This window comes from Pleurodeles waltl, chromosome 3_2 (genome assembly GCF_031143425.1).
Source record: "Pleurodeles waltl isolate 20211129_DDA chromosome 3_2, aPleWal1.hap1.20221129, whole genome shotgun sequence".
In the NCBI taxonomy this organism is placed as follows: Eukaryota; Metazoa; Chordata; class Amphibia; order Caudata; family Salamandridae; genus Pleurodeles; species Pleurodeles waltl.
This window is the reverse complement of record NC_090441.1, coordinates 5208482-5233971: the sequence shown is the minus strand read 5'-3', so window position 1 is coordinate 5233971 and position 25490 is coordinate 5208482. Positions and strand designations below refer to the sequence as shown.

The window sequence follows — 25490 nt, the reverse complement described above, 5'->3', positions numbered from 1 at the left end:
ATGAAGCTTGGCAACTAGGCCAAGACCTTCGCTAAGTTAAGGCCTACAATTAATAAAGCTAATACACAATGCATAACTCTTAATATGACATATTATTACATGAATCAAACATATATTCAATATTTCATAGCATTAGACGATTAATAAGTACACTTTGTGAACATTGACGGCAACTCATTCTGATCACATTTTCAAACGTGTGCATTGTTTGCTACACAAATCCATTACTCAGAATACATGAACTTCTCATCAATAATTTTCATTAGAACACCTGCGCTAGCACTCTCACCACCAGTGGAGATGCCGAGAGAGACGCTAATACACCAAAACATCTGATAATGTTTACTGCAGCCTTAAGAGTTGGGTTTATCATTTAAAATACATATCTGTAATTTCGGCAAGAGTGTGGATCCATTCAAAGTAAAGACCAGGAAAGAGACACAGGGTCGTTATAGTGATTGCTTGTTTACATGTTGGCATTTATTTATTTTTAGATTTTAATGCTCCGTTTTTTTATCAAGCGATTTGCATACAATTTGTTGTACTGTAAAAAGCACTGGCTTAAAGAAAATCATAGGACTCATACAGCCATTCATACATACTTGCTTTTACAGTCTACTGATTGGAAAAGGCCAGGGACTAGAAGCAGCCACTCCCTGTAAAAGGCAGCTGTTCTCAAACACTGCAAAACAAAGGAGGAAATCCAAACAGAGGACGGAACAGCATCCTCTCTTTTCTTCTCTTGATTTTGAAAGCGATCCATTCCTTAATTAATCTGCTCTGTTGGTCTTATAAGTAGCTCGCCAACCTATGGGATTGAAAAGAAACCAACATTATATCACCACCTTAACAGCAGACAGGTTTAATATGTTCTATTTTGTTACCAGAAGTAACATGATGCCTGGACAATTGAGAAAATTATGAAGCGCTGATTACAAACGATTTGTCTGTGGGGTGTTGTGTTTTGCTTCTGTCCTAATTTTGTATTACACCTAAGTATGCAGGTCTGGTTCACAAAGCATTTTCTGTGACTAGTTGTGCCTTACTGCAGACTTAGATTTCTATGAGTAATGCTTGTGGAAAAAGCTGGGTGAAATGCAAAACGTTGTTTTCTTGAGGCTGGTGGTAATACTAGTACCAGGAATACTACCCCATCACTTTCTGGCACCTGATGTGCTCTCATCATTGACCATTGTCACTTCAGTGCCCATGTTGAGCAAAATGGAGACTCCCTCATTGTAAACGAATGCGAATCACATGGCAGGGTCCTTGCCCATTATTCAGTGTTCTGCTGCTCCCCAGCCAAGTAGGCAATACATAAGTACCCTTACATACATAACAGTGTAAACTTGAATGTTTCTGAAGTAGTGTCCATGTGGCTACTAGCGCGACACCTCCAATAGCAGTCTCTACAGTGCACTTACCCTCTTCACCAAAATGGGAAAAGATCCAGCACAAATTGTTCAGTTGGAACAATACAAACTGAAGATACAGCAAACATATCTGATCAAACTTTAGATAAGCATCAGTTCTGAAATGTAGGTTCACAACTCCACCAAACATTACGTACAGTCAGCCAGGAATAACCCCAGAACCCCATCCAAATGGGAAGGATGAGGCTACTGTCCACATACAAGGATATTTGGAAGCCACAAGGCTGGAGAAGGAAAACCAGAGTTCAATACAGTTGTTGAATAGCTCAGCAACAAAATGGGGCTCTGGTATATATTACAAATCGGTAGCCAAATGGCAGGAGTTAAATGGGGGATACCGTTTGTATCCTATCCATAACAAATTAAGGAAACACTAATGCGGCACCAGCAGAAACAATTCATTGAATTCAATGAATGAGAATACTATTGTCATGTGCAACAAATGTATCTAGAGTACAAGTTACTTACCTTCGGTAACAAAATATCTGGTAGACTCATATTCTAGTTGCAGATTCCTTACCTTAGAATTTCCCCCAGGCGTCAGACTGGATCCGGAGATTTTTCTTCGAGCAATAGTGTCGGAGGTGGTGTCGGTCGACTCCGCTGGTGATGTAGGCATCGTGGTCGCCGTGATGACGTCAAGAGTAGTATATAGACGCCGCCTTCGCAAAGTGATGTCAGTTTCTTTTAATGACTTTCCACGCCAAAGCGCAGAGCCGCTAAGAACACTGAGATTGGTGCGCCAAAGCTAAGAACCTGAAAGGGGGTATCCCTGTCCCTAGAAATTAGTTTGCAAGCGGGGAGGAAGGGTGGGCAGTAAGGAATCTGCAACTAGAATATGTCTCCACCAGATATTTCATTACCGAAGGTAAGTAACTTGTACATCTGATAGAGACTTCTAGTTGCAGATTCCTTACCTTAGAATAGATACCCAAGCAATGCCATCCTCGGTGGTGGGCTGCAAACCATGATCATACTAGAAAGCCCTGTAGGACCGAACGACCAAAATGGCCGTCTCGGCGGACCTGGCTGTCCAGGCAGTAGTGCTTGGCAAACGTGTGCAGGGACACCCACGTAGTCGCCTGGCAGATATCCCATTTGCTCTGATGGAATGAGCACACAACCCTTCAGGAGGTTGCTTCTTGGCCAAAGTGTAGCACATTTTGATGCAAAGAAGCACCCATCAAGAGCTTTTGCACCGCCTTCCCTTTTTTCGCACCCACATACCCAACAAAGAGTTGATCGTCCACCCGGAAATCTTTAGTACGATTGAGGTAGAACACCAATGCTCTTTTTGGGTTCACACGGTGGAGTCTCTCCTCCTCATGTGAAGGATGTGGGGGTACGTAGAAAGTAGGCAGTGTGATGGACTGGCCTACATGAAAGGGTGTAACCACCTTAGGAAGGAAGGAAGGAAGCTCTAGTGCTCAACACAACTTTGTCACAGTGCACAGACAAGTATGGAGGTATTGAGGAAAGGGCCTGAAGCTCACTCACCCCGCGAGTAGAGGTGATAGCGACCAGAAAGACAGTTTTGAAGGTGAGGAGCCGCAAGGGACAATAATGCATTGGCTCAAAGGGGGTTCACATCAAATAAGTAAGTACAAGATTAAGGTCCCACTGAGGCATGATAAATGGAGTGGGAGGAAATAAATGGGTGAGCCCTCTTAGGAATCTACTCACAATAGATTTAAAGAGTGAGGACTGATCAGGTAGCCTAGGAAAGGCCGAAATGGCAGATAAATACCCTTTAAGGGTGCCCAAAGCAGAGCCCTGCTGAGCTAAAGAAAGAATGAACAGAATAACCTCGGACAGAGGGGCGGAAAGGGGATCAACAGATTTGTTGGTACACCACGCCACAAATTTATTCCAACGACAGGCGTATACAGTTTTAGTTGATGGATGCCTGGCTGCCAAGATAACATTGCAGACTTCGGGTGTAAGGGCAAAAGCCGTCAACTGTTGTCGCTCAATCTCCATGCATGAAAGAGAAGGTTAAACAGGTTCAGGTGAAGAACCGCCCCCTGTTGCTGCAACAGAAGATCCGCCCGAAGAGGCAGTCTGAGTGGAGGATCGATGGACATGCTCAATAGCTCTGGGTACCATACTCTCTGTGCCCAGTCCGGAGCCACCAGGATGACTTGGGCCCAGTCATTCCTGATGTTTTTGAGAACTCTGGGCAGAAGAGGTATAGGTGTAAAGGAGTTCCACACAAGACAAAAAGCGTCCCTGAGTGAGTGCCGCCTTGGAAACTCCAACGCGCAAAACAGCTGACATTGCGCGTTCTCTGCAGAGGCGAACAGATCTAACCAAGGTTCTCCCCACTGCTGAAAGAGATCTTGCGCCACCCTCTGTATGGAGATGCAATTCGTGATCGGCTGTGCATAGACGGCTGAGTTTGTGCGGTCTGGCATTGAGGGAGCCCGCCAGATGTTGAACCATCAGGGTAATGCCCTGATGTTCCAGCCATGTCCAGAGGAGTAGTGCCTCCTGACAAAGGGTCCAGGGCCCTGTTTGATGCAATACCACATGGCGGTAGTATTGTCCGTGAACACCTGCACCACTTTCACTTTGAGAGAGGGAAGGAATGCTTTCAACACAAGCCTGATCGCCCGGAGCTCCAGCAGATTGATATGGAGTTCCGACTCCGCTGGAGACCAGAGTCCTCTGATCTCCACCTCTCCCATGTGGCCACCCCAACCCAGAAGTGACACATCTGTCACTATAGAGAGATCTGGTTGGGGAAGGGAGAGGGATCTGCCGTGGACCCAATGCAGATTCGAAAGCCACCATTGCAGGTCTTTCGCAATCCCCTCTGAGATCTGGACCAGGTCGGAGAGATTCCCCTGATGCTGCGCCCACTGGAACTTCAGGTCCCACTGCAGTGCCCGCATATGCCATCTGGCATGTGTGACTAGCAGGATGCAGGAGGCCATGAGGCCCAGCAGCCTCAGAGTCACTCTCACCGAAACCCAGGACTGAGGCCGAAAGGTCGAAATCATAGCCTGAATGTCTTGGAGTCGTTTTTCGGGAGGATAACCCCGAGACTGCACTGTGTCCAGAACCGCTCTGATGAAAGGGAGCGACTTAGAAGGGGTCAGGTGTGACTTTGGCACGTTTATATAGTGAACCCCAGCGTGTGCAGGAGGTTCGCAGTAGTCTAAAGGTGGGAGATGACTTTCTGGGGCGAGTCCGCCTTCAACAGCCAGTCGTCGAGGTAGAGGAAGACTGAAACCAATAATCTGTGCAGATGAGCTGCAACCACCGCCATCACTTTTGTGAACACCTGAGGGGCGCTGGTAAGGCCGAAGGGGAGTACGGTAAACTGAAAGTGCTTGTGACCTACCACGAATCGGAGGTAACGTCTGTGGGCAGGCAGGATGGGGATGTGGAAATAAGGATCCTGCATGTCCAACGCTACCATACAGTCTCCTGGGTCCAAGGCAGACAAAACCTGAGCCAGGGTGAGCATTTTGAATTTCTCCTTCTTGAGGAAGTAGTTTAGGTTCCGAAGGTCTAGGATAGGACGTAAGCCCTTGTCCTTCTTTGATATCAGAAAGTAGCGGGAATAACAACCACAACCTACTTTTGGCACAGGGACCTTTTCTATAGCTCCCTTGGCCAAGAAAGCTGCGACTTCCTGGCAGAGAAGCGCCAAATGATCCTCTGGAAGGTGACTGACAGATTGTCTAAACAAACAAAAGGTACACTGCTCCAAACAGAAGGAAGGAAGGACACAGGACAACCCTAAAGGTAGAAGCACAAACCCTCACACATCCAATTGGATGTCATGCTTCATCATTGGGTGTGCACCTCGTCAGACCGGCGCTGCAATGCCTGATGGGCTCCCCATGTAGGGAGCACTTTGCCGGAGATCTTTAACAATACCGATGTGCCATTGGAAAATAACTGGGCGGATGATGCCACCAAGTAAGATCAACAATGAAAGGAGAGTAGGTGTAGGAAGTTGGCTCTGTATATACTATTTCAAAGTAAGGGAGTCCAAGGGTTCCCCTTAGAGGTAAGATAGTGGCAAAAAGAGATAATTCTAATGTTCTATTTTGTGGTAGTGTGGTTGAGCAGTAGGCTTATCAGAAGGGAATGTTAAACATTTGTTGTACACACACAGGCAATAGATGAGGAACACACACTCAAAGACAATTCCAGGCCAATAGGTTTTTATATAGAAAAATATATTTTCTTAGTTTATTTTAAGAACCACAGGTTCAAGATTTACAAACAATACTTTAAATGAAAGGTATTTCACTCAGGTATCTTAGGAACTTTGAATCATCATAATAGCATGTACAGTTTTGGCAAAAATGGCAATAAGCTATTTTAAAATTGGACACTGTGCAAAAATCAACAGTTCCTGGGGGGAGGTAAGTATTTGTTAGGTTCACAGGTAAGTAAGGCACTTACAGGGTTCAAAGTTGGGTCCGAGGTAGCCCACCGTTGGGGGTTCAAGGCAACCCCAAAGTTACCACACCAGCAGCTCAGGGCCGGTCAGGTGCAGAGGTCAAAGTGGTGCCCAAAACACATGGGCTTCAATGGAAATAGGGGTGCCCCGGTTCCAGTCTGCCAGCAGGTAAGTACCCGCAACTTCGGAGGGCAGACCAGGGGGGTTTTGTAGGGCACCCGGGGGGACACGAGCAGGCACAGAAAGTACACCCTCACCGGCACATGGGCGGCCGGGTGCAGAGTGCAAACAGGCATCAGGTTTGCAATAGGATTCAATGGGAGACCCAGGGGTCTCTTCAGCGATGCAGGCAGGTAAAGGGGGGGCTCCTCGGGGTAGCCACCACCTGGGCTAGAAAGAGGGCCACCTGGGGGTCACTCCTGTACTAGAGTTCGGTTCCTTCAGGTCCTGGGGGCTACGGGTGCAGTGTCTTTACCAGGCGTCGGGTTCCTCGAAGCAGGCAGTCGCGGTCAGGGGGAGCCTCTGGATTTCCTCTGCAGGCGTCGCTGTGGGGGCTCAGGGGTGCTCACGGGCTCGCAGTCGCCAGGGAGTCCTCCCTGTAGAGTTAGTTTTCCGCAGGTCGAGCCGGGGGCGTCGGGTACAGAGTGGAAAGTCTCACGCTTCCGGCGGGAAACGTGTGGTCTTTAAAAGTTGCTTCTTTGTTGCAAAGTTACAGTTTTGTGGAACAGGGCCGCTGTCCTCTGGAGTTTCTTGGTCCTTTTAGATGCAGGGTAGTCCTCTGAGGCTTCAGAGGTTGCTGGACCCAGGGGGACACGTTGCTGTTGCAGTTTTTCTTGAAATGGGGAGACAGGCCGGTAGGGCTGGGGCCAAAGCAGTTGGTGTCTCAGTCTTCTCTGCAGGGCTTCAGGTCAGCAGTCCTTCTTCGTCTTCAGGTTGCAGGAATATCTTCCTTGGTTCTGGGGGCCCCTAAATACTGAATTTAGGGGTGTGTTTAGGCCTGGGAGGGCAGTAGCCAACGGCTACTGTCCTTAAGGGTGGCTACACCCTCTTTGTGCCTCCTCCCTGAGGGGAGGGGGCGCATCCCTATTCCTATTGGGGGAATCCTCCAAAATCAAGATGGAGGATTTCTAAAGGCAGAGGTTACCTCAGCTCAGGACACCTTAGGGGTTGTCCTGACTGGTGGGTGACTCCTCCTTGTTTTTCTCATTATCTCCCCTGGACTTGCCGCCAAAAGTGGGGGCTGTGTCCAGGGGGCGGGCATCTCCACTAGCTGGAGTGCCCTTGGGCATTGTAACACAAAGCCTGAGCCTTTGAGGCTCACTGCTAGGTGTTACAGTTCCTGCAGGGGGGAGGTGTGAAGCACCTCCACCCAGAGCAGGCTTTTGTTTCCTCAGAGAGCACAAAGGCCCTCACCACATGGGGTCAGAAACTCGTCTCTCAGCAGTAGGTTGGCACAGACCAGTCAGTCCTGCACTGAACAATTGGGTAAAATACAGGGGGCATCTCTAAGATGCCCTCTGTGTGCATTTATTAATAAATCCAACACTGGCATCAGTGTGGGTTTATTATTCTGAGAAGTTTGATACCAAACTTCCCAGTATTCAGTGTAGCCATTATGGAGCTGTGGAGTTCGTTTTTGAAAAACTCCCAGGCCATATACTTAATATGGCCACAACTGTACTTACAATGTCTAAGAATAGCCTTAGACACTGTATGGGCATATTGCTCACGCAGCTATGCCCTCACCTGTTGTATAGTGCACCCTGCCTTAGGGCTGTAAGACCTACTAGAGTCTCCCCACCAACACACACAATCTGCAATGGCAGTGTGCATGTGTTAGGTGAGGGGTCCCTTAGGGTGGCACAATATATGCTGCAGCCCTTAGGGACCTTCCCTGGTCACAGGGCCCTTGGTACCACTGATACCTTTTACAAGTTGCCAGGGGTGTGCTAATTGTGGAAACAATGGTACATTTTAGGTGAAAGAACACTGGTGCTGGGGCCTGGTTAGCAGGGTCCCAGCACACTTCTCAGTCAAGTCAGCATCAGTATCAAGCAAAAAGTGGGGGGTAACTGCAACAGGGAGCCATTTCCTTACAGTAGGTAAGAATAAAATTGGCTCAGAACCCTTCTATTCATCATCAATTTATTCATTGGTTTAAGAAAAGGTTCAGGCCAAGATTAAAAAACAAGTGGAGTGTATTGATATAATGCTCAACCACTCTCTCAAAATTAATTAGGAGGGGAAAAAGATAATTCTTACCCCCTCTCAAATGGGTCTACATGTTTCGCGTCTCTAGGGTCCAAAAGGATCCAACAACGCTTCTTCAGGACCAAAAGAAAAGAACTTCTCCTTAAAAATTAACATCAGACCTCACTATGCCTGTGAATGTCAGTCTACTCGGCTACAGTCACTTACTTTATCAAAAATGTACAACTGGCTAATCTAGCAAGTCCGGGTCGCCCATCCCAAATTATGGAAATGGCTCCCTAGGAATCTTGACACCAACTGGACAGGAGTGAGGGGATGGACTAGGAGGGTTTGGAGGCTGCAGCCGGGGCAGAGATGGACTAGACAGACCTCTGGTTCCCTGCCCCACGGCCATGTGGGATTCCGCGACCTCTGCCACGCATAGGCACAGTGGCTGTGTGGAGGATGCAACAGGGAGCCCCTTCCGTGACCACGAAAGCGGCAAAAAGCAGACTGTGGTGGGCGAGGGGCCGAGGAAAGACCGAGGGACCGAGCCGTAGCCCCGGAATCCTTGAATCTCTCCAAGGCACAGTCCACATTGTCTCCGAAGAGACGGGAGCCATCAAAGGGCATGCCAATGAGCTCTCTGCTGGACATCCCCCGAAAAACCAGAAGTACGTAACCTGCGTGGCATGGTAAGGCCACTGTCGTAGCAACCGATCTGCCCAGAGAGGCGGTCGTGTCTAGCCCACAACGGATTGTGAACTTTGCCACATCTCTCCCATCGTTCACAGCTTGGGAGACGATAGCACGGGCCTCCTCTGGTATCTGCTGCAGGACTTGTGCAACCGTATCCTACAAAGAGTGAGTATATCCACCCAAAAGGCATGCGATATTCACAGACCGAACAGCGAGACTGGAGGAAGAAAACAACTTCTTGCCAAACTGTTCCAGCCTTTTGGTTTCCCTATACGGGGGTGCGGAAGGAAATGCGCCTGAAGAAGAGGAAGCCTGGATAACAAGACTCTCAGGTGTGGGGTGCTGGGACAGGAATTTAGGGTCATTCGGAGCGGGCCGATGGCGGCGTGGAATAGTCCTATTCAAAGGAGCCCCTGTGTTGGGTTTGGACCAAGTACCTAAAAGGACATCTGTGAGGGCTTCATTAAAAAGCAAAAGAGGTTCTGAAGTAGAAGCCCCAGGCTGAAGCACCTCTGTCAGGAGATTAGACCTAACCTCAAAAGTGGGAAGCTCGAGTCCAAGGACCTCAGCTGCCCTACTGACTTGCCACGGTAGGAGGAGACAGCATGCCAGCGTCAGGAGAAGTATCCAGATGACTGGCTTCATTCAATTCCTGAGCCCAGTCCATAGCAGGGTCATCCTGGTATTCATAAGGGTCCAGGGACCCCTCCAACTCCTCCTCATATTCGTACCCATAAGAAAAAGGGGCAGAATCTGACCTGCGGCAAATAAGCCCCATCGGAGCCAAAGGTGGCGTCGGTTGACGCCTCTCCGACTCAGAGTCATCGGGGATAAGAATCAGGTCGACGTTGATAGTGGGCACCACCGACAGCATCAATAATCGACCTGGCGCTAGGGAAGGTCCGCGCACCTCAGTTTATATTTGAACTAATGTTAGCTACATGTGATTTTTCATTTCAATCCAAAACAGCGTTTGGAATTAAAAATAAAAGTTTTGTTTTTCAGAATATTTAGAATAACAGTAATATTTTTAAAAGTGAATTGTATTAACAGTAAAATGTAATTTATATATATATGCCGTATATTTAGCTGTGCTTTGCCCATTCCAGAAAAATATTTTCTAATGTAAAAGTGCCTGTCATTGCCTGTAAAAGCATGCAATGTAAGTGATTTTGTGATGGAAAACAAGGAGTTGTAAATGCATATTGTAGTAAATGAATCGTAGTAAAGTTTACATAATTTTTTGTAAGACATGCAACAAAAGTTCTTCTTTGACTTACGGCAATCGAGATGTGGAATGTGATGGTCCCTGTTGCAGGGCATACTGCTACCACCGCTGGAATGAATCCTGGTGGCAGTGTAAAGAAGATTACTTTAAACATTGTGTCCTGGGAAGCGGGTGTGTGTCTCCTGTATAGCGCAACATATCCTGTCAGGCAGACCAGGCCCGATGAGCGGGTGTGTGTCTCCTGCATAGCGCAACATATCCTGTCAGGCAGACCAGGCCCGATGAGAGTAATAGCATTGGCGTGCTCCTAGGCAATGAAGATGTACTGTTGTGTGCTTTTGTTAGTGGTCATTTTATCCAGGAAAAGTAGTTGTAAGACCGGTAGTGGTGGAAGCATAGGAATAGACAGGGAGGACTTGCCTCCAGTGCTGCAACTTCTCCTGAGATTCCAGTGTTTCCTTCCTTACTTCAGGAACATAACACTCTAATTGATAAGGGAGTGAGTGTGGCTCTGTCCAAGCACAGAATGTGTCAATCGTCTCCTTCAAATTCACAAGGGGGATCAAGATAGAGGTTCTGATGCAAAGTAGAGATATGTATGGAGGGCCAGGTAAAAGTGGCCCTAGATAACGTGAAGTAGAACTTGCCCCCAGCACAGGTGGCTACTTCAACTGTGGAGGACACGTTCAGCATTTAAGATAAGCCCTTTCCTGCCTATACACTGCTCAATGAATAGTGGTACAGCACCCATGGAATGAGCCAGAGGAATTAGTGATGCCCAAATTTGTGGCTTGCATATGCCCAGTGCAGAGTGACAAGCTCAGATTGAAAGATTTGGATCCAGTCTCTTCCATGGTGGCCAAAGATAGGACCCTGAAGAACGCAATGGGCAGAAGTTGGGTGCTAGGCTTAAAAGGTCTAATGTGGACCCAAACCTTTCTCTCAGGACCTTGCTTGGTGTCTGAAGAAGAATGCCAGCACACTATTCCCGAGAATTACTCAAATATTAAGCTAGCAGTACAGAATCGGACTCCTGGTTAGTATCTGCTCCGGATAGCCTTACCACTGTGCATACCGGCAAGCAGAAAAAGAGGTCGTCTGCTGCTTGGTTTGATGCAAACCTGAATGAGGAAAGTGGGGCGTGGGGCAGAGCCCTGGGGAACACCATGATCTAACATTCTCTTAGTAGATGAAAAAGGTTAGGATATCACCTGAAAGGAACGAATCTAGTATCATAGACATACACTGCTTTTGATACTATTAGAACAGCAACCTTTACAGGGAATACTGCAGGGGATGAATGCAATAGCATTTGGGTCAGGGAACAACACTGACACCAGTCACAAGAATGCTCTTTTATGCCCTTCACCCTGGAGAGATGTTTTGGGCTAGACCTGTAGGACCCAATGAAGAAGGTATAGTCTGCTGTTCTAAGTCAGGTAAGTAAGTAAATGTCAGGTAAAGTGGGTGGATTTGGAGGCTGGTATTCAGAACTTGTTCCAGAAAGAGCCAATATTCATCATCCTACAACGAGACGGGATTTGTGTTTAAAATGTTTATTTTTCTAGCTCCAAAAGCATGAGGGACTGTATTACAAATAGGGTGCACTGCCTCTGTTTGAGCCACGCTACACTTTTAAATTGGTGCACCAGCCAAAACAGGAACACCGCTACATTACTAATAATGCGCCGTCCCCAGTGCAGACAAGAATTCATGGCTGGCCTTGGGGCAGCACATTAGTGTAAGATAGAGTAGCTGTTTGAAGCAGCCGGTCCATCTTTCACTGTGCAGGAGGCACCCAACTGCACAAAGAGGGGACAGAGATTCACCTGCGGGTGGATACAATGAGTGACTGCACCAGCCTGCAGGGATATGTCCCCTCCCCCCCTTCTCCCTTCTAAAGGGTGGCCCTGAGAGGGCATACTAACTGTGCTCCACGTTTTTGTGGCAGATGCTCAGTGCTGTTCCTGACAGTCTCTTTGCCTCTCTGACCAGGTCCATTATGAGGTGAGGGTGCAGAGGAAAAGTGCTTCCCTCATTTCCATAGGGCCTCTACCTCATGCAAATGAGGGAACACACTCTCAAGATAGCACTGGTGCTATAAGTGCAGAAGGGTCTGCACAAGCATCTTTGGTCCCCTAAGTAATACAACAGAGCCCTTGGGGCACAGAAAATGGGTGTGCATGCCTGTTGTGGCCTGGGACACTGTCTGTAATGCAGTCTCGAGTAAGTTTCGCTTAATTATGGAGCCACGTAGGCTCAACATGTTCATTAGAGCGATGTGCTTCAAGATTTAGACCATTAAGCAAGTGATCTTGGAGGTTAAATGAGGAGATATATTTACTGCACTACACTTGACCTGAAGGTGATATGCACCTTCACTTCCTGATACATCAGGTTTATTGGAGCTACCTCCAGGCTCCCATAAAAGGTACACATTATCTGGATAACTGCCTGATCCAAACTATTTAGGCAGGTAACAGAGATACAACAAGAGTTTGTGCAGCTGTGCAAGATCACAGTAGGTTACTAAAAAAAAAGTAAACCTCACCTACCTCTCTCTTAAGCGCTCAACTTCTTTGGAAAACCTCTGCAACACAGCTGACAGGTATGTGTATCTCCTAAATGGATGGTGCTGCAGAAGGGCCATATCTAGGTTCCCAGTTCAGTGAGTAACTCTGACGAGGACACAGCTCGGGTTTCAGTGTCACTTTGTTCCATGGGCATGAAATTATGTCAAACACCTGGATGTGCATACTTTGAGACATTGCAATCCTCATTCAGAAGATTTTGCTCATTCTGTCTGGATGACCAGCTCGATCTTTCATTGACTGCAACGGTGGCCAAAGATCAGCAACTCTGATGATGGAACAAGTTTGGATCCCCCCCCCAACCTTTGAGAGTTTTGAATACAGATACCAGTGCAGACAGGAAGAGTGGAGCGAACGTGTTCTCTCCAGCTCCTCCTAGACCTCGTACTCTCAATGTCTGCCAGGTTGCCTAACTGCAGGGCACTAGGAATAATTTGGCTAGAGCTGTTGGTGCTTGCCTTTACATAACCAGGTAAGTGCCATCAAGATGGAAAACAATGTTCCCAAGGAATTGGCAAATTGGCACCAGAATTTTGGCCTTGGACATCTTGGTACACATATCTTCACCTGGGCAGAACTGCATCTTGGTTCACTGAGTTTTTCAAATGAGTAGAACACACAACACCAGAGATGGCCTGAGTCTCCAGTTTACAGTAACTTAGGATTTTGTCTTTCCTGAGAGGCATTCATGGCCACATGGAAGACCTTGACTTACCCAGCTGTAGATTTATTTCAGTCCTGAGACAATTCTGTAATGCCTTGTTTTATTTGCAGATTTCAGGAGTGAACACCCTCGGAATGGATGATGTGTTGGCTACAGGGCTTTTTGATATATATGCCACATTTAGATAGAACTCTGGAGAGAATTATCAGGAAAAGGCAGAGGTGCTCATGGCTCTTCCTTACTGGGTGTGAGGGAATAGCTCTTTTCAGGAGCTTCCAAGTTGCTGGAGCTCACTCCATTTCTTCTAATGTCACCAGACTGTCAAGCCATTAGCTTCTCCAGATGAGGTTGTCTGTCTGGGGATTCAAAGGTTAACTACAGAACCCTTGGTGTTTTGGTGGGAAGGCTGCTATAGAATGCTAACACTGCAGGCCGCCTTTCATGAGACAGACATATATTAATAATTGAGTTTAATTGCTTTATTGATGATTAGGGAAAGGAACATAGTCATTGTCCTGCCCACCTCTTTGGGTCTTGATTTTTTGATGGAGGGAAATTCATAAGCGTTTGACTATGGAGCTCTGAAAAGGTCAATAGCTGGCCATCTACACTTTGACAACTTTGTGCAGTTTTGTCTATGCAATGGCAGTGTAACCTGGAGCCACTATTTGAACATGTTTCCCAAAACATTAATATTTTTCCATCAAATCCAAATTGGTGGCATCCATTTGCAAACATGAAGGGGTCCTTCCCCTTTGTGAATGTAGAAATAAACATTTCTTAGGGACATGCATACATGGAGCCATGGTCTGCTCCTAAAATGTTTTTAAAATTATTAATTTTTTGTTCAAGTTCCTGTTACAAAAACAAGCTGCATTTTTTAAAAAAGTTGCTTTATTTAAAGCAATCACAGACATGGTGATCTGCTGACTCCAACCGGCCACTATTCTTGATACTAGGCAATCATCCTGGGTGTCCGTTTGTGACCTTCCTCATGCATATTAATGTGGTAGGTCAAATTGAAATCCACTATGAATCGGTATTTTGTGAACCAACCTATTAATACATAAATTAGCTCACCAAATACCAGAGCATTTGGTAGACGCTGGTGTGCAAGTTGCACCTACCTCTACCGAAGAAATAAGAAATTACAATTTGCAAACCGTTATTTGATGCAATTTACAATTTCTTAGCAGGAATCTTTGTAAATCAAACCCCCAATCCTACATCGGCTACACTCAATTAGTGGGTGCAATCTGATTGTATGAAATCTACATTGTACATGGTATATGTATCAGAAGGGGGCATCTTCAAGGGCTGCAGCTTGATATCTGCTGGGCTTTTTTTACATGCGCTTCGCTCTCCATTTTATTTTTTCATTACTGGTTGTAGGAGGGGGGATAATGCGGATGGGGTGGGTCAGGTTTGGAGTCTTCATTGGTTTTAATTGACCACTTGATTGTTTATTTAACAGCCTCTCCTTGCATTGTTAGAGATAGTAGAGATATACCAATGTCCTATTTCTTACCAGTAATCTTCATTACTCCTGATCCCTTTGTCCTCATCCCATTCATCATGGTATGGAGAAAACGGTCTCCACAACAGAAAAAAGAACACAAGGAATCCTGGTCCTCCCTCCCCCCAGTACAATAAAACGTACTTACCCAATATTCCATCTGGACTATCAAGCCCCAGAACAGAAGGCCGGCTGTACGGGCGGGAGGGCTGGGTGTGATGAATGGGACGAGGACAACAGGACCAGGAGTAATGAAGATTACCGGTAAGTAATAGGACATTGCCCCCTGGTCCCTCAAGTCCTTGTCCCCTTCATCACATTATGAAAAACACCCAAAAAGTCAGAACCAGCCTTCTGAGAACCAGTCGCCATTGAGAAGAAACCACAAGAAGGGAGACCATAGAACAAATGCAATAACCCAAAACTGTGCTTTATTAAGGAAAGAAAACGCACAAGTAAAGTCAAGAACAGACTGCTCTCAGAACTTCCAAGCCAAAGTTAGTGTTAGTACTCAAAATATTATGTAACCAATAGTGCCTGAGAGAAGTATTAGAAGAACCCCAGGTAGCAGCCCAACAAATCTCATGGAGGGACACCCCTGCAGTTCTGCCTAGGAGGCTGCCACCCCTGTGTAGACCTGCCCTGGACCCCAGCAGGAGGAGGAACTCCTGACGCAGAATAGGCCAGCTCAATAGTCTGCTTGATCCATCAGCCAGAAGAAACAGAAGAGGCATTCTCGCTCCAAGAGGCAGCCCCAAAAGAAACAAAGAGAGATTCTGATCTTCGGAAAACCAGGATACTATCCAAATACAATTGTAAAGTCCTCTTCATGTCCAGCAAAAGAGCAGTCCAGCTCAGAGCCCTCCTCAACCTCAGAGCCTAAAGCAGGTAAAACAACCTCCTGTGAACAATGAAACTGGGAAGGAACTTAGGATCAAAGGAAGAGTTCAGACGCAAAATCCCCCCATCCTCTGTGAAGGACAAGAAAGGTTCCCTGGCCGTGAAGACACTCAGCTCCCCAAGATGCCGGGTCAGTCAAAACCACTAGAAAAACAACCTTAAAAGTGAGCCCCCTCCAGAGGCTCAAAAGGAGCCGCAACCAAAGCCCTCAAAACCAAAGACAAATCCCAAATGGGGAAAGAAGGCCTCATCACAGGATGCTCCAGTGAAAAACTCCTGAGCAAGCAAACCACCAAATCATCCACATCCTGCAGATTTCCCTAAGGAGACCGGAAAGCCTTGATCGCAGCCCAATGCGCATGCAAAGTGGATACAGCCAACCTATTATCAAACCCCTTCCACAAAAACTGAAGGACCACTGGCAGAGAACTATCCAAAGGAGAGACCCCCACTGGCTCACACCACTTCCTAAAACTACCCCAGTGGCAATTATAAGACTGAAGAGTTGCAGGTTTTCTGGAGTGCTGGACAGCCACAGCTAGATGCCGGGGCAAGCCAATGTTCTGGAGACCCCACCTCTTAACTTCCACACTGACAGCCGCAGACGCCGGAGGCCCAGAGAAGGAGGCGACCAGAGAGGAAACAGACAAGATCGAATCAACCACAGGCTCTCCACTGCCAACTGCTTGAGAGTGGGAAACCATGAACTCCTGGGCCATAAAGGAACCACAACAGTCACCATCCGATTTTCCCTCCTCAATCGAACCAGAAACTGGGCAATCAGTGTCGCTGGTGGAAAAGCATATAACAAGCGATTTGGCCAGGGGGTTGACAGGGCGGCCACCCCCCATGCTCCCTTGTGTGGAAACCAGGCACCAAAGTGATGAACCTGTGCATTTAACCAGGAAGCAAATAGATCCTGGAAGGGAACACCAAACCTCCTGCACACCTGCCGAAATACGGCCACCAAGAGAGATAGCTCCTGGGTAGAAGGAAAAATCCAGCTGAGGCCATCCGCCACCCCATTGTCCACTCCCCAATTATACACCGCCCTGAGAGAAAGGAGATGCAACTCCCCCCAGTGAAACAAAGGCAGCACCTCAACATTGAGGGACCTGGAACTAATACCCCCTTGATTGTTCAGATAAGCCACCATCACCTGGTTGCCGGACCGCACAACCAGATGGCGACCCTTGAGAGTGACCGAACATCATGACTGCCCTCACCACAGCCATCAATTCCCTCCAATTGGAGGACCTGCGGCCCTGCTGAAATGACCATCTGGCCTGAATGGACTGATCCCCCAAGGTGGCCCCGCACCCCAGGGAACTTGCGTCCGTGGTGAGAACCAAGGGTGGATCTGGCTGTAAAGGAAGCCCCTGCAACAGATTGTTTCGGCTGGACCACCACCTCAAGTCCTTCAATGTTGTCTGAGACACTAGAATTTGTAACTCAAAATCCTCTGAACGAGGATCCCAGAGGGACACCAGAGGAACCCCCAACGGGCGAAGATGAAATCGTGCCCACATAGCACACTGCTGCTGCCATGAAGCCCAAAAGACGATGCCATGTCCGAACTGAGGCAGCAGAACTGGTCATCAGAGCCTCGGCCAAGGATCCCAGAGCCAGAGCCCCGGGAGAAGGTAATAACACTCTGGATGTCTGTGCAAAACCGGGGCCTTATAAAAGTCAGATCCTGAGATGGTACCAACTGGCACTTAGCCCAATTGATCAGAAAACCATGATCCTGAAGCGCAGAACACACAGTCTGAAGGTCCCACAGAAGATCCATCAGTGACGGGCATGCAGGGGCTGATCGTCCAGATAAGGATACAGGAGAAACCCTTGAAGATGAAAGAAGGCCACTAGCGGCGCCACCACCTTGGTGAACACACGTGGCACAGAGCAGAGATGGCAGCACTGGAAACTGATAATGCATCCCCTTGATACAGAATTGCTGAAACTGTTGAGATGATGGATGGACTGGCACATGATAGTACGGATCCTGCAGATCTAGAGTGCACATGTAATGGCCCTACATCACCAGTGGAATGATTTTGGATGACGGACGAATTGGTTCAGAGCCTTCAAATCCAGCACCAGGCAGAAACCCTCTATTGCCTTTGCCACAAGAAAAATAATCGAATAGAACACCAAACCCTTTTCCAGAGGGGGCACCACCCAAACAGCCTGTTTCTGTACCAGGGAAACAAGTCCTTCCTCAAGGGCCACCTGTTTGTCCTGCCGGGATGGCCACGGAGTAGGATGCACCCCCGAGGAAGGAGGAGGTTCCCCAAACTCTATCCTGTAACCGTGTTGAACCACATCCAACACCCTGACGTCTGATGTAGACCCCAGCCAGGCTGGGGAAAACAGCTGAAGACAGCCCCCTACCACCGGATCTCGTTCTATCATATAGTCAGGAACTCTGCATCGGCGGGGGAGACTTGGGCTTCTGCTCCCTTACTCTGCAGGCATGAAACCTACCATGAGCTCTCACAAACTGTCTCCTAGGGGACAGACGTGGGCAAGACTTGCATCAGAAGAATGGCCTGACACCCCAGAGCACTTAAGGGATGAAGAATGTTTCTTCTCTTTGAAGAGTTTGTGAAGGTTGCCAGCTCAATACCAAACAAACCGGGGTGGAGGAAAGTAAGAGGAGGACAAGAAAGGCACCTCCAAGTGCTTCCGTTTATTGCACGCTTCCCCATGGCAGGCAAGTTCAGTAGCAGACTCAACGTAGACACTCCGCAAAGTCAGGCAGAAGAAAAAAAAAAAAAAAACACCAATTCTGCTGTGCAGTACTCACCCAGAGGTCCACAGCCACCTTAATATACCTGTAGAAGTCAAGGAGAGGCACACATAATGCGGGCAGCAAAATCGCACATCCTGCACATGCCCAGAACAGCAGCTGTCCAAAGAGGAAGCCAAGCAAGGCCCAGGCTTCCTTCTTCCTCTGTGCGTCTCCCAGGAGCCCAGCCGGCCGGGAGACGCGCTCGTGGGCACAAAGCCACTTTCTGTGGCAGGAACACAGAGAAGAAGACCCAACCAGCGGCCTCAACTGGGAACATGACCGTGCCCCCCAGCAAGCCCGGCTGAATGGGGGAAGCTCGAGAACCACGAGGGAAGCGCAAAAACCACAGGAACAGCCACCCAAGCCCAGCAGGGACGACTCCCTCAAGCCCTTGGTCACACAGTGAGCATTAATAATACATTAGCATTACAGCAAGGCTCTCATACTGTGCCTGTAAGTCCAAGACCAGAACAGTTTCCAATGCAAATGAATTTATTGAAAACATCAAAAGACGACCACGTTTCGTTAATATCAGTCATTTTCTTGGTATACCAAATGGGGTGTCACAACAAACCAACACACGTGTATGTCTCATAGTGGTTAGATTGTCTACATATTCTCAAGTTTGTCTCCTGAAATTCCTTGTGCATGGTTGAGTGCTCATTTGACCATACTTGACATTTGTAGTGATACCCATTTTGTTATGTAAAGCAAATGACTGATATTAATAAAAATGGTTGTCTTAGTCTCTTGGCCTTCTTGGTGTTTTCAATGGGTTTATCAGCGATAGAAACTGTTACAGTTTTGGAAGTGAATAAGTGTATCGCTATAATGCTAATTCATTACTATTGCTCTTCATATGACTTCTAAGACTGCGCCATTATCCGCAAGCCTCATTCTCTTCTATAAGGTGCATAGAGTTAAAAACCAGAAGTGACGCAAACTACCTTTGACATGCCACACAATTTTAAGGTGGCCACCACACACACACATATATATATATATATATATATATATATATATATATATATATATATATATATATATATTTTTTTTTCAATATTTGGTTAATTGAAAATCCTCTTCTTTGATGACTCATGAACAGTCTTGCTTTCAAGCCAAAACAAAAATCTGATGCATTTCATGTTTCCTGTTGAAAGGGGAAACGATCACCGGTTCGCGGTTTATTGACAGAGCCACAGTCGTTGAGATAGCTGCTGACCTTTGACGCGGTACTAGGCGTAACTCAGACTCTTAATCACCCAGTGATAAAGCATAACCTTGTGTGAGTAATGCTTAATCTGTATCAGTGTTCACTGATCCCACGGCCCTTGTCCTGCAACCTCCCTGCCCCACCCACTACAGAACGAGTGACTGGAGTAAAAGCCAACATGGAATTACGTGACATGGTTAAGATAGGAAGGATTGATGGCTACCTGTACATGACGTGGTGTGCCCAAGACGTACACCACAGCGTTGGCAATATCCGCTGCTTCAAGGCACTGCAGAATGTAAACAAAAAAACGGCAACTCAGTAAGCATTTAGGAACAGCTGTACTACAAGACACCAAACTAAAGTTTAATTAAACTTTATCACACTGGATATTGAACGCTAGAGTAATTTACAAAAAAAACTATTGAGTCTGAGTTTACAGGTGCTTTTTGAATAGCATATCAAGTGGCAGCCCGTTAGTAGTGCATTCACTCTTCGCTGTCTGTTCTTAACCGGTTGGAATGTTGTGATCATAGAACATTGTTTACTTACAAGCTTGTTTTTCCTTTGACATAGGTGGAGTTGGCCCTGAGAGAGGCTAATGTAAGTCTTTATTTGTTGTGTTTCTATAGCACCGAACACGTAGCCACTCAAAGCACCATCAGATTTGCTGGGGTGCATTGTTGGTTGACGCACATATGCTTAGTAAATGATTACTTGTGGCTGATTCTGAAAGGTTAAGTACTAAATAAAGAGCTTGCCTCCTGCAGGCTGATGTTTAGTAGAAGATATGTGGAATTTCATTGCCCCCCCCCCCCCCCCCCCCCGAGCCCATCTTCCCCATTACAATCCTTACTTGTTGAGGGACGCCACTCTCCCAAAAAGGCTTCTCCCATACTGCATAAGCCCCTCCACTCTGCTTACCCTTTGTACACTCTGAAAAGTTTTTTTTTCATTCCCCCTATATAGAAATCCACCCCTTCCACCAAATAGTGAAACTGAAAACTGGCTTAGCCTGTTTGTACTGTCTGACTCCAAGAAGACAGCATTCCCTACCACTGGCTGTAAGTCATGGCAGGAGAATATACCCTTACTGTTAATTGCTATTGAAGAAAACAATTTAGCAGCCTTCCTTGGTGGCCCTACTGTGCTAGCTGCAGCTCCTGGAAGGACCATTCACTCTAGGGGAAGCAGGCTGTGGGCTCCACGCTGAGCCAGTCTTGCGCTTCTGCAAAGTAGACACACACTCGTGGAGCACATCTACTGGAAGAAGACAATTGGGCCTGGGGGTCATTATTTAAAGTCTCAAATGACACTGTTGTCGAGGCTTTGTAATGATATAGGTATATTTCAAGTCCAACCTTTAGCAGGGTTATAGCTTTGAGCTTGTAACCACAATAGGAGGAAGAAAGTATGTCCAGAAAATGAAACACGCAGAGGAAGCAGCTTCCTCTTCTGACAGACAGGAAGTAACTACTTCCCAGCCTCCTCATGATTTGCAGGAATTGGTTGACATGGCAGTAAGCAGCTGTCCTACAAGCCCAAAAACAGAAACTAGCTAAAATTTAAAAAGACAAAGGGGGAGCTGAACCAACGCCACCTAGATTAAGATGGCGCAAGGATTTCAGTTGACATGTTAACAAAAAACATTAAAAAATAAATTGAACTTTCCTCCGGATGAACAACCAGGGAGTACAGATTACTTTTTTGGATCCCTTGGTCCATGTACTCATGATGCTACAGCTTCATAAGGCTATAAAAAATATTTTATAAGAATGGAAGGAAATGGATAAAATGGGCTTCCTAGACTTTTAAGCAAACAAGACCATTTTACATACTTTGATGTTGAATTCTCGCATACTGTCAAACTAAATTACTTACTTACTAGTCAACATGCCCTCATCCTTAGCCACTGAGAATTATTTGCTAGCAGACCCAGTAAATAAAACAGTAGATGGTTCCTTGAAAAGGTTTTATGCAGCTCCTAACTTTGTCCTTCACACAGCGACATATGTAGCATATGCTTCACAAGATTCCAAACCCTAAAGTTGATGACTGTTCTGAACTGTTTGGTACAACAGAATTTAGGGTATGCTTTTATCTGACACCACTTTGGTGTAGCTACTAGCTCCCCCTGGAGCCGTACCAGCAGGCAGGAGACACATATGGCTAATACAATGGAAACTGAATGCTGCATACAAATCTCTGACATTGAGAGGATATTTCTGAACTGTGGCAGTCAGAAAACATCGATCCAATATCTTGTAACCCCTTTCGGATTAAGTTTTTTCTTAAAACACGGTTTCATTAAAAATCGAGCTACTTGCACATTAATAGCCATAAAAGCCATCAAGAAACATGCTGATCCTTTGAAAGTAAATGAGATCTAGCTAACCAGTTGTTAGCATTTCTGGTGAAATTGTCCAACAATACACTACCTTAGGTATTCATAAGACCTTCCATTAGTTTCAAAGTCCACTTCAAATACTTCCCTTGGAGCCACTGGAAGAATATCTTATCAATATCTAATGGTAAAAGTTACCTTTTTTGTAAGCAATAACATCAACTAGATATCTTAGAGAAGGGTATTAGTAATAGATGAGCCTTACCGAAAATCTCTTAATGATGAAGTCAAAAATAGGTCCAGGGTTTATTCCAAAAGTCAATTCCAAATTCCATCTAGAACAGGAAATCATACTACCAAGTTTCTTCCAAAATGTATACAAACCAGAAAAAATCTCTTTGCACTCTTTGGACGTAAGCCACATTGACATTTATTCCATCAAGCAGTTCCCTAGTGGGCTGGAGCCACTGGAGGCCATTTTTGAAAGCCCAGGGTTCTACTGGTGTCTCTGTCAATGTCCCCACATGACTGAGATTAACTGCAGCATGCTTCAGGAGAAAGTCAAAAAGAGAAGGAAAGGGGAAAAGAGATGATGAGAGGACGAGAGATAAGAGAGGCAGGGGATAGAGAAAAAGAATGCATGTATGGAAAGAGAGCAGAGAAGAATTAATTGGGTCTGGTTTGATCATTTTTGCCAGGATTGCTTTTGGTTCCCCTGTATGGCCCTAGACATGGGTAAAACTCTAGACATTTATTCAGGCAGGACAAAGTTTTTTCTGTTTCTTATTCACTGTTAATAACTTTTGGAGTGACTGGTAGACGAAAAAAACATCTAAATCAATGCAAAAGTACAAAGGTGAAACGTGATATATTAATCTATTGTTTAAGGCCGCTCAGTGAGAGGCATATCAACCATTTGGGTAGAGTTCATAAGTGTTTCTCTAGTTGAAATATGTAGGTCTTCCACTTGGTCTTCACCCAACATGTCTGTCAAGCTTATAGACTAGGTATTACTAAGCCTTGAAAGTTTGCTGAAAGTATTTTGTGTTCTGTATCAATTGTTTAGCATTCTGATTTAATAAATAACATTTTCATCTGCCTCTTCAGCATTAAACCAGAACCCGATTTTCTCTCATTCTAAATTTAACTTATCAGGATGAGTTTGGCATATTCAGATTATGTAAGGACTGTGAGGAGGAAGTCAAGATTGGAAGTTAATAGTTGTATAACTTAACTGTAATGTTCATTACTCCAGATCCAGGTATTTCACAAAACAATCTAAATTTCCTACCTACCCTTAATTTCTTGGAGCTCTGTATTACAGGCCAGGATGTTTTCTAGCTCTGCTTTTTGGAGGAGGGGGCAGTTTTCAGTACATGGAAAATGAAAAATAAATATGGCAAAGTTATATATATGTATATAGATATATAATAGATAAATAGGGAGGAGGGGCTTTTGCAGTATGGGAGAAATGGTCTCTGAAGGGTGGCTTTCCTCAATAAGTAAGGAATGTGATAAGGAAGATCTGAATCAGGAGTAATGAAGATTACCAGTAAGTAATCCAACCATCATAGATTTCAATATTTTTGTTGTGCCAGTTGATTTGCCACAGCCAATTCCTAACAGTCTAAAGTTCTACGGACGGACATTCACGTCAGTTCATTTGAAAAATCATCAGGAATTACATTTTCAGTGTTCAAGGCAACATAGAAATTTGACTCTTTGAGCCGATACACTTAAAAAGAGTTGGTAAAGACAATAGGTCTGGTTTTGACAAGCTGATTTAATGGTTCTTTTTTAATGTGTTTATTGTAAACATATGTCACAATGATATAAAGGAAAAGATGCCGTAAGAAATTGGGCTAGTGGCTGAGGGGGTAAAACCCTACTCAAGCAGGAACAATAGAGCAATTTAATAAATAAAGCAAGACCTAAACAACAAAAATCCAGTGAGGACAGCCAGGTTTTAAGATTTCAGTAAAAATAGAGCCAAAAAAGGCATGAAGTACCAACTGTGGATATCTGGTCATGCCGCAGGGGTACAAAGTCATAGGATCAGGCTGACTGCAATAGAGTGCAGGCCAGCAACGAGGACCCAGTTTGGTCTGTTGAACAAAGTACTTTAAATCCTGGTTGCAGAGTGTTGTAAGGTTACACGTTGAGGATGCAGTGCACAGCCGAAGCAGTACGTGGGTTCCGAGCTGCTGCAGAGCTGTGATGCGAGGTCCTGCATCCTCATCGAGGATCCTGTCAATGAGGACTTGGGATGCAAAGTCTGGCGTTGAGGATGTGTTGCACAGTCGAGGCGATGTGTTGGTTCCGAGGAGTTGTGAGGCTGCAGTGCCAGAACCTGCATCATAGTCAAGGCTGCCGCAAACGAGAGATGTGAGGGCAAGCATCAGGAAAGCTTTGCACAGGCGGACGTTCCAATGCAGCTGCGGGGTCGGTGCGGAGTCCTTTGCATCAGGAGAACTCTCGCAGCAGAAGTGATGAGTCTGTTCAGCTTGGGTTTGGGCCATTCAGCAGAGGAGATTCGTTGAATTTGCTGGGTCCACAGATGAGCTGGCAGAGCAGCTTCAAGTCCACTTTCCAGAATCCAGGACTGGAATGGCACCACTTGGCAGGGTAGAATTCACATATGGCAGAGTCCAGGTGCTGGGTTCAAGGTTGTTGGAGCCTTCTTTCCCTGAAGCTCTAGTCAGGAGACCATCCAATTAGCCCTTGGAGTCACTTTGGAGTACTGGGTTCTGCAGATGCAGATTCAATCCTTCCCATCCAGGAAAGAGGGCAGCAGGTCAGCGCAGTAGGGCAGCAGTTCCTTCAGAGCAGCAGTCCAGCAGAATGGCAGTCCTTTAGCAACACAGCAGTCCTTCCTCCAAACATCCAGAAATGTACTGAAGACAACACAGCAGTCCTTCCTCCAAACATCCAGAAATGTACTGAAGAGGTGGTGTCTGAGGTCCAATATTTGTACCTGGTGCCCTTCATCTGGCAGGAGGGACATTTTTCTAGAGACTAATAGAGGCCAAAATGACAAAGTATTGAGTGAAAAAGGTAAAGAGAAACATTAAAGAATGAAAGTGAAAAGCACAAAAGAGCAGCAAAGAATGAATGAGAAAAAGTGATAGTGGCAAAGAAAGACTATGAGATGCCCAAAAACCCACAATGAATGAGAAAGAATAAGAGATGAACATAAAACAAGGAAAAGGAAAAAATGTAAAAGAAACTGGCAGACAATAAAAGAGAAAGAATATAGAAAAGGCCCAGAAGGCGTCAAAAAGGTCAAGGGGCAAAGAGGTAGAGAAGGTGGTGAAAAAGGAGAGAGCTTGAGGATAAGAGAAAAACAGAAGGTCGAAAAGAACGAGAGAGAAGGTTAAAGTGGAGTGCCTCCCAACCCTGCTGGAGATGGGCTCAAAAGAGCTGCGCCTCGTCACAGGACAGGGCACATGTCTACCTCACTACTCCATTAAGTCTCAAGGCAAAACAGGCAGGAGCAGA

At 46.1% G+C, this 25490-nt stretch overlaps 1 protein-coding gene across 1 annotated transcript in view; it reads right to left on the bottom strand.

The window, feature by feature from the left end:
• Positions 1-458: 458 nt before the first annotated feature.
• Positions 459-25490, bottom strand: part of DHRS11 (dehydrogenase/reductase 11) — a 352716-nt gene continuing 327684 nt past the window's right edge. Inside the window, exons 6-7 of the mRNA XM_069226557.1 lie at positions 19872-19937; positions 459-808 (exon numbers count right to left, since the gene is read on the bottom strand). Coding sequence (XP_069082658.1) covers positions 767-808; positions 19872-19937 — 108 coding nt within the window. The 3' untranslated portion in view covers positions 459-766. The remainder of the gene's footprint in view (positions 809-19871; positions 19938-25490) is intronic.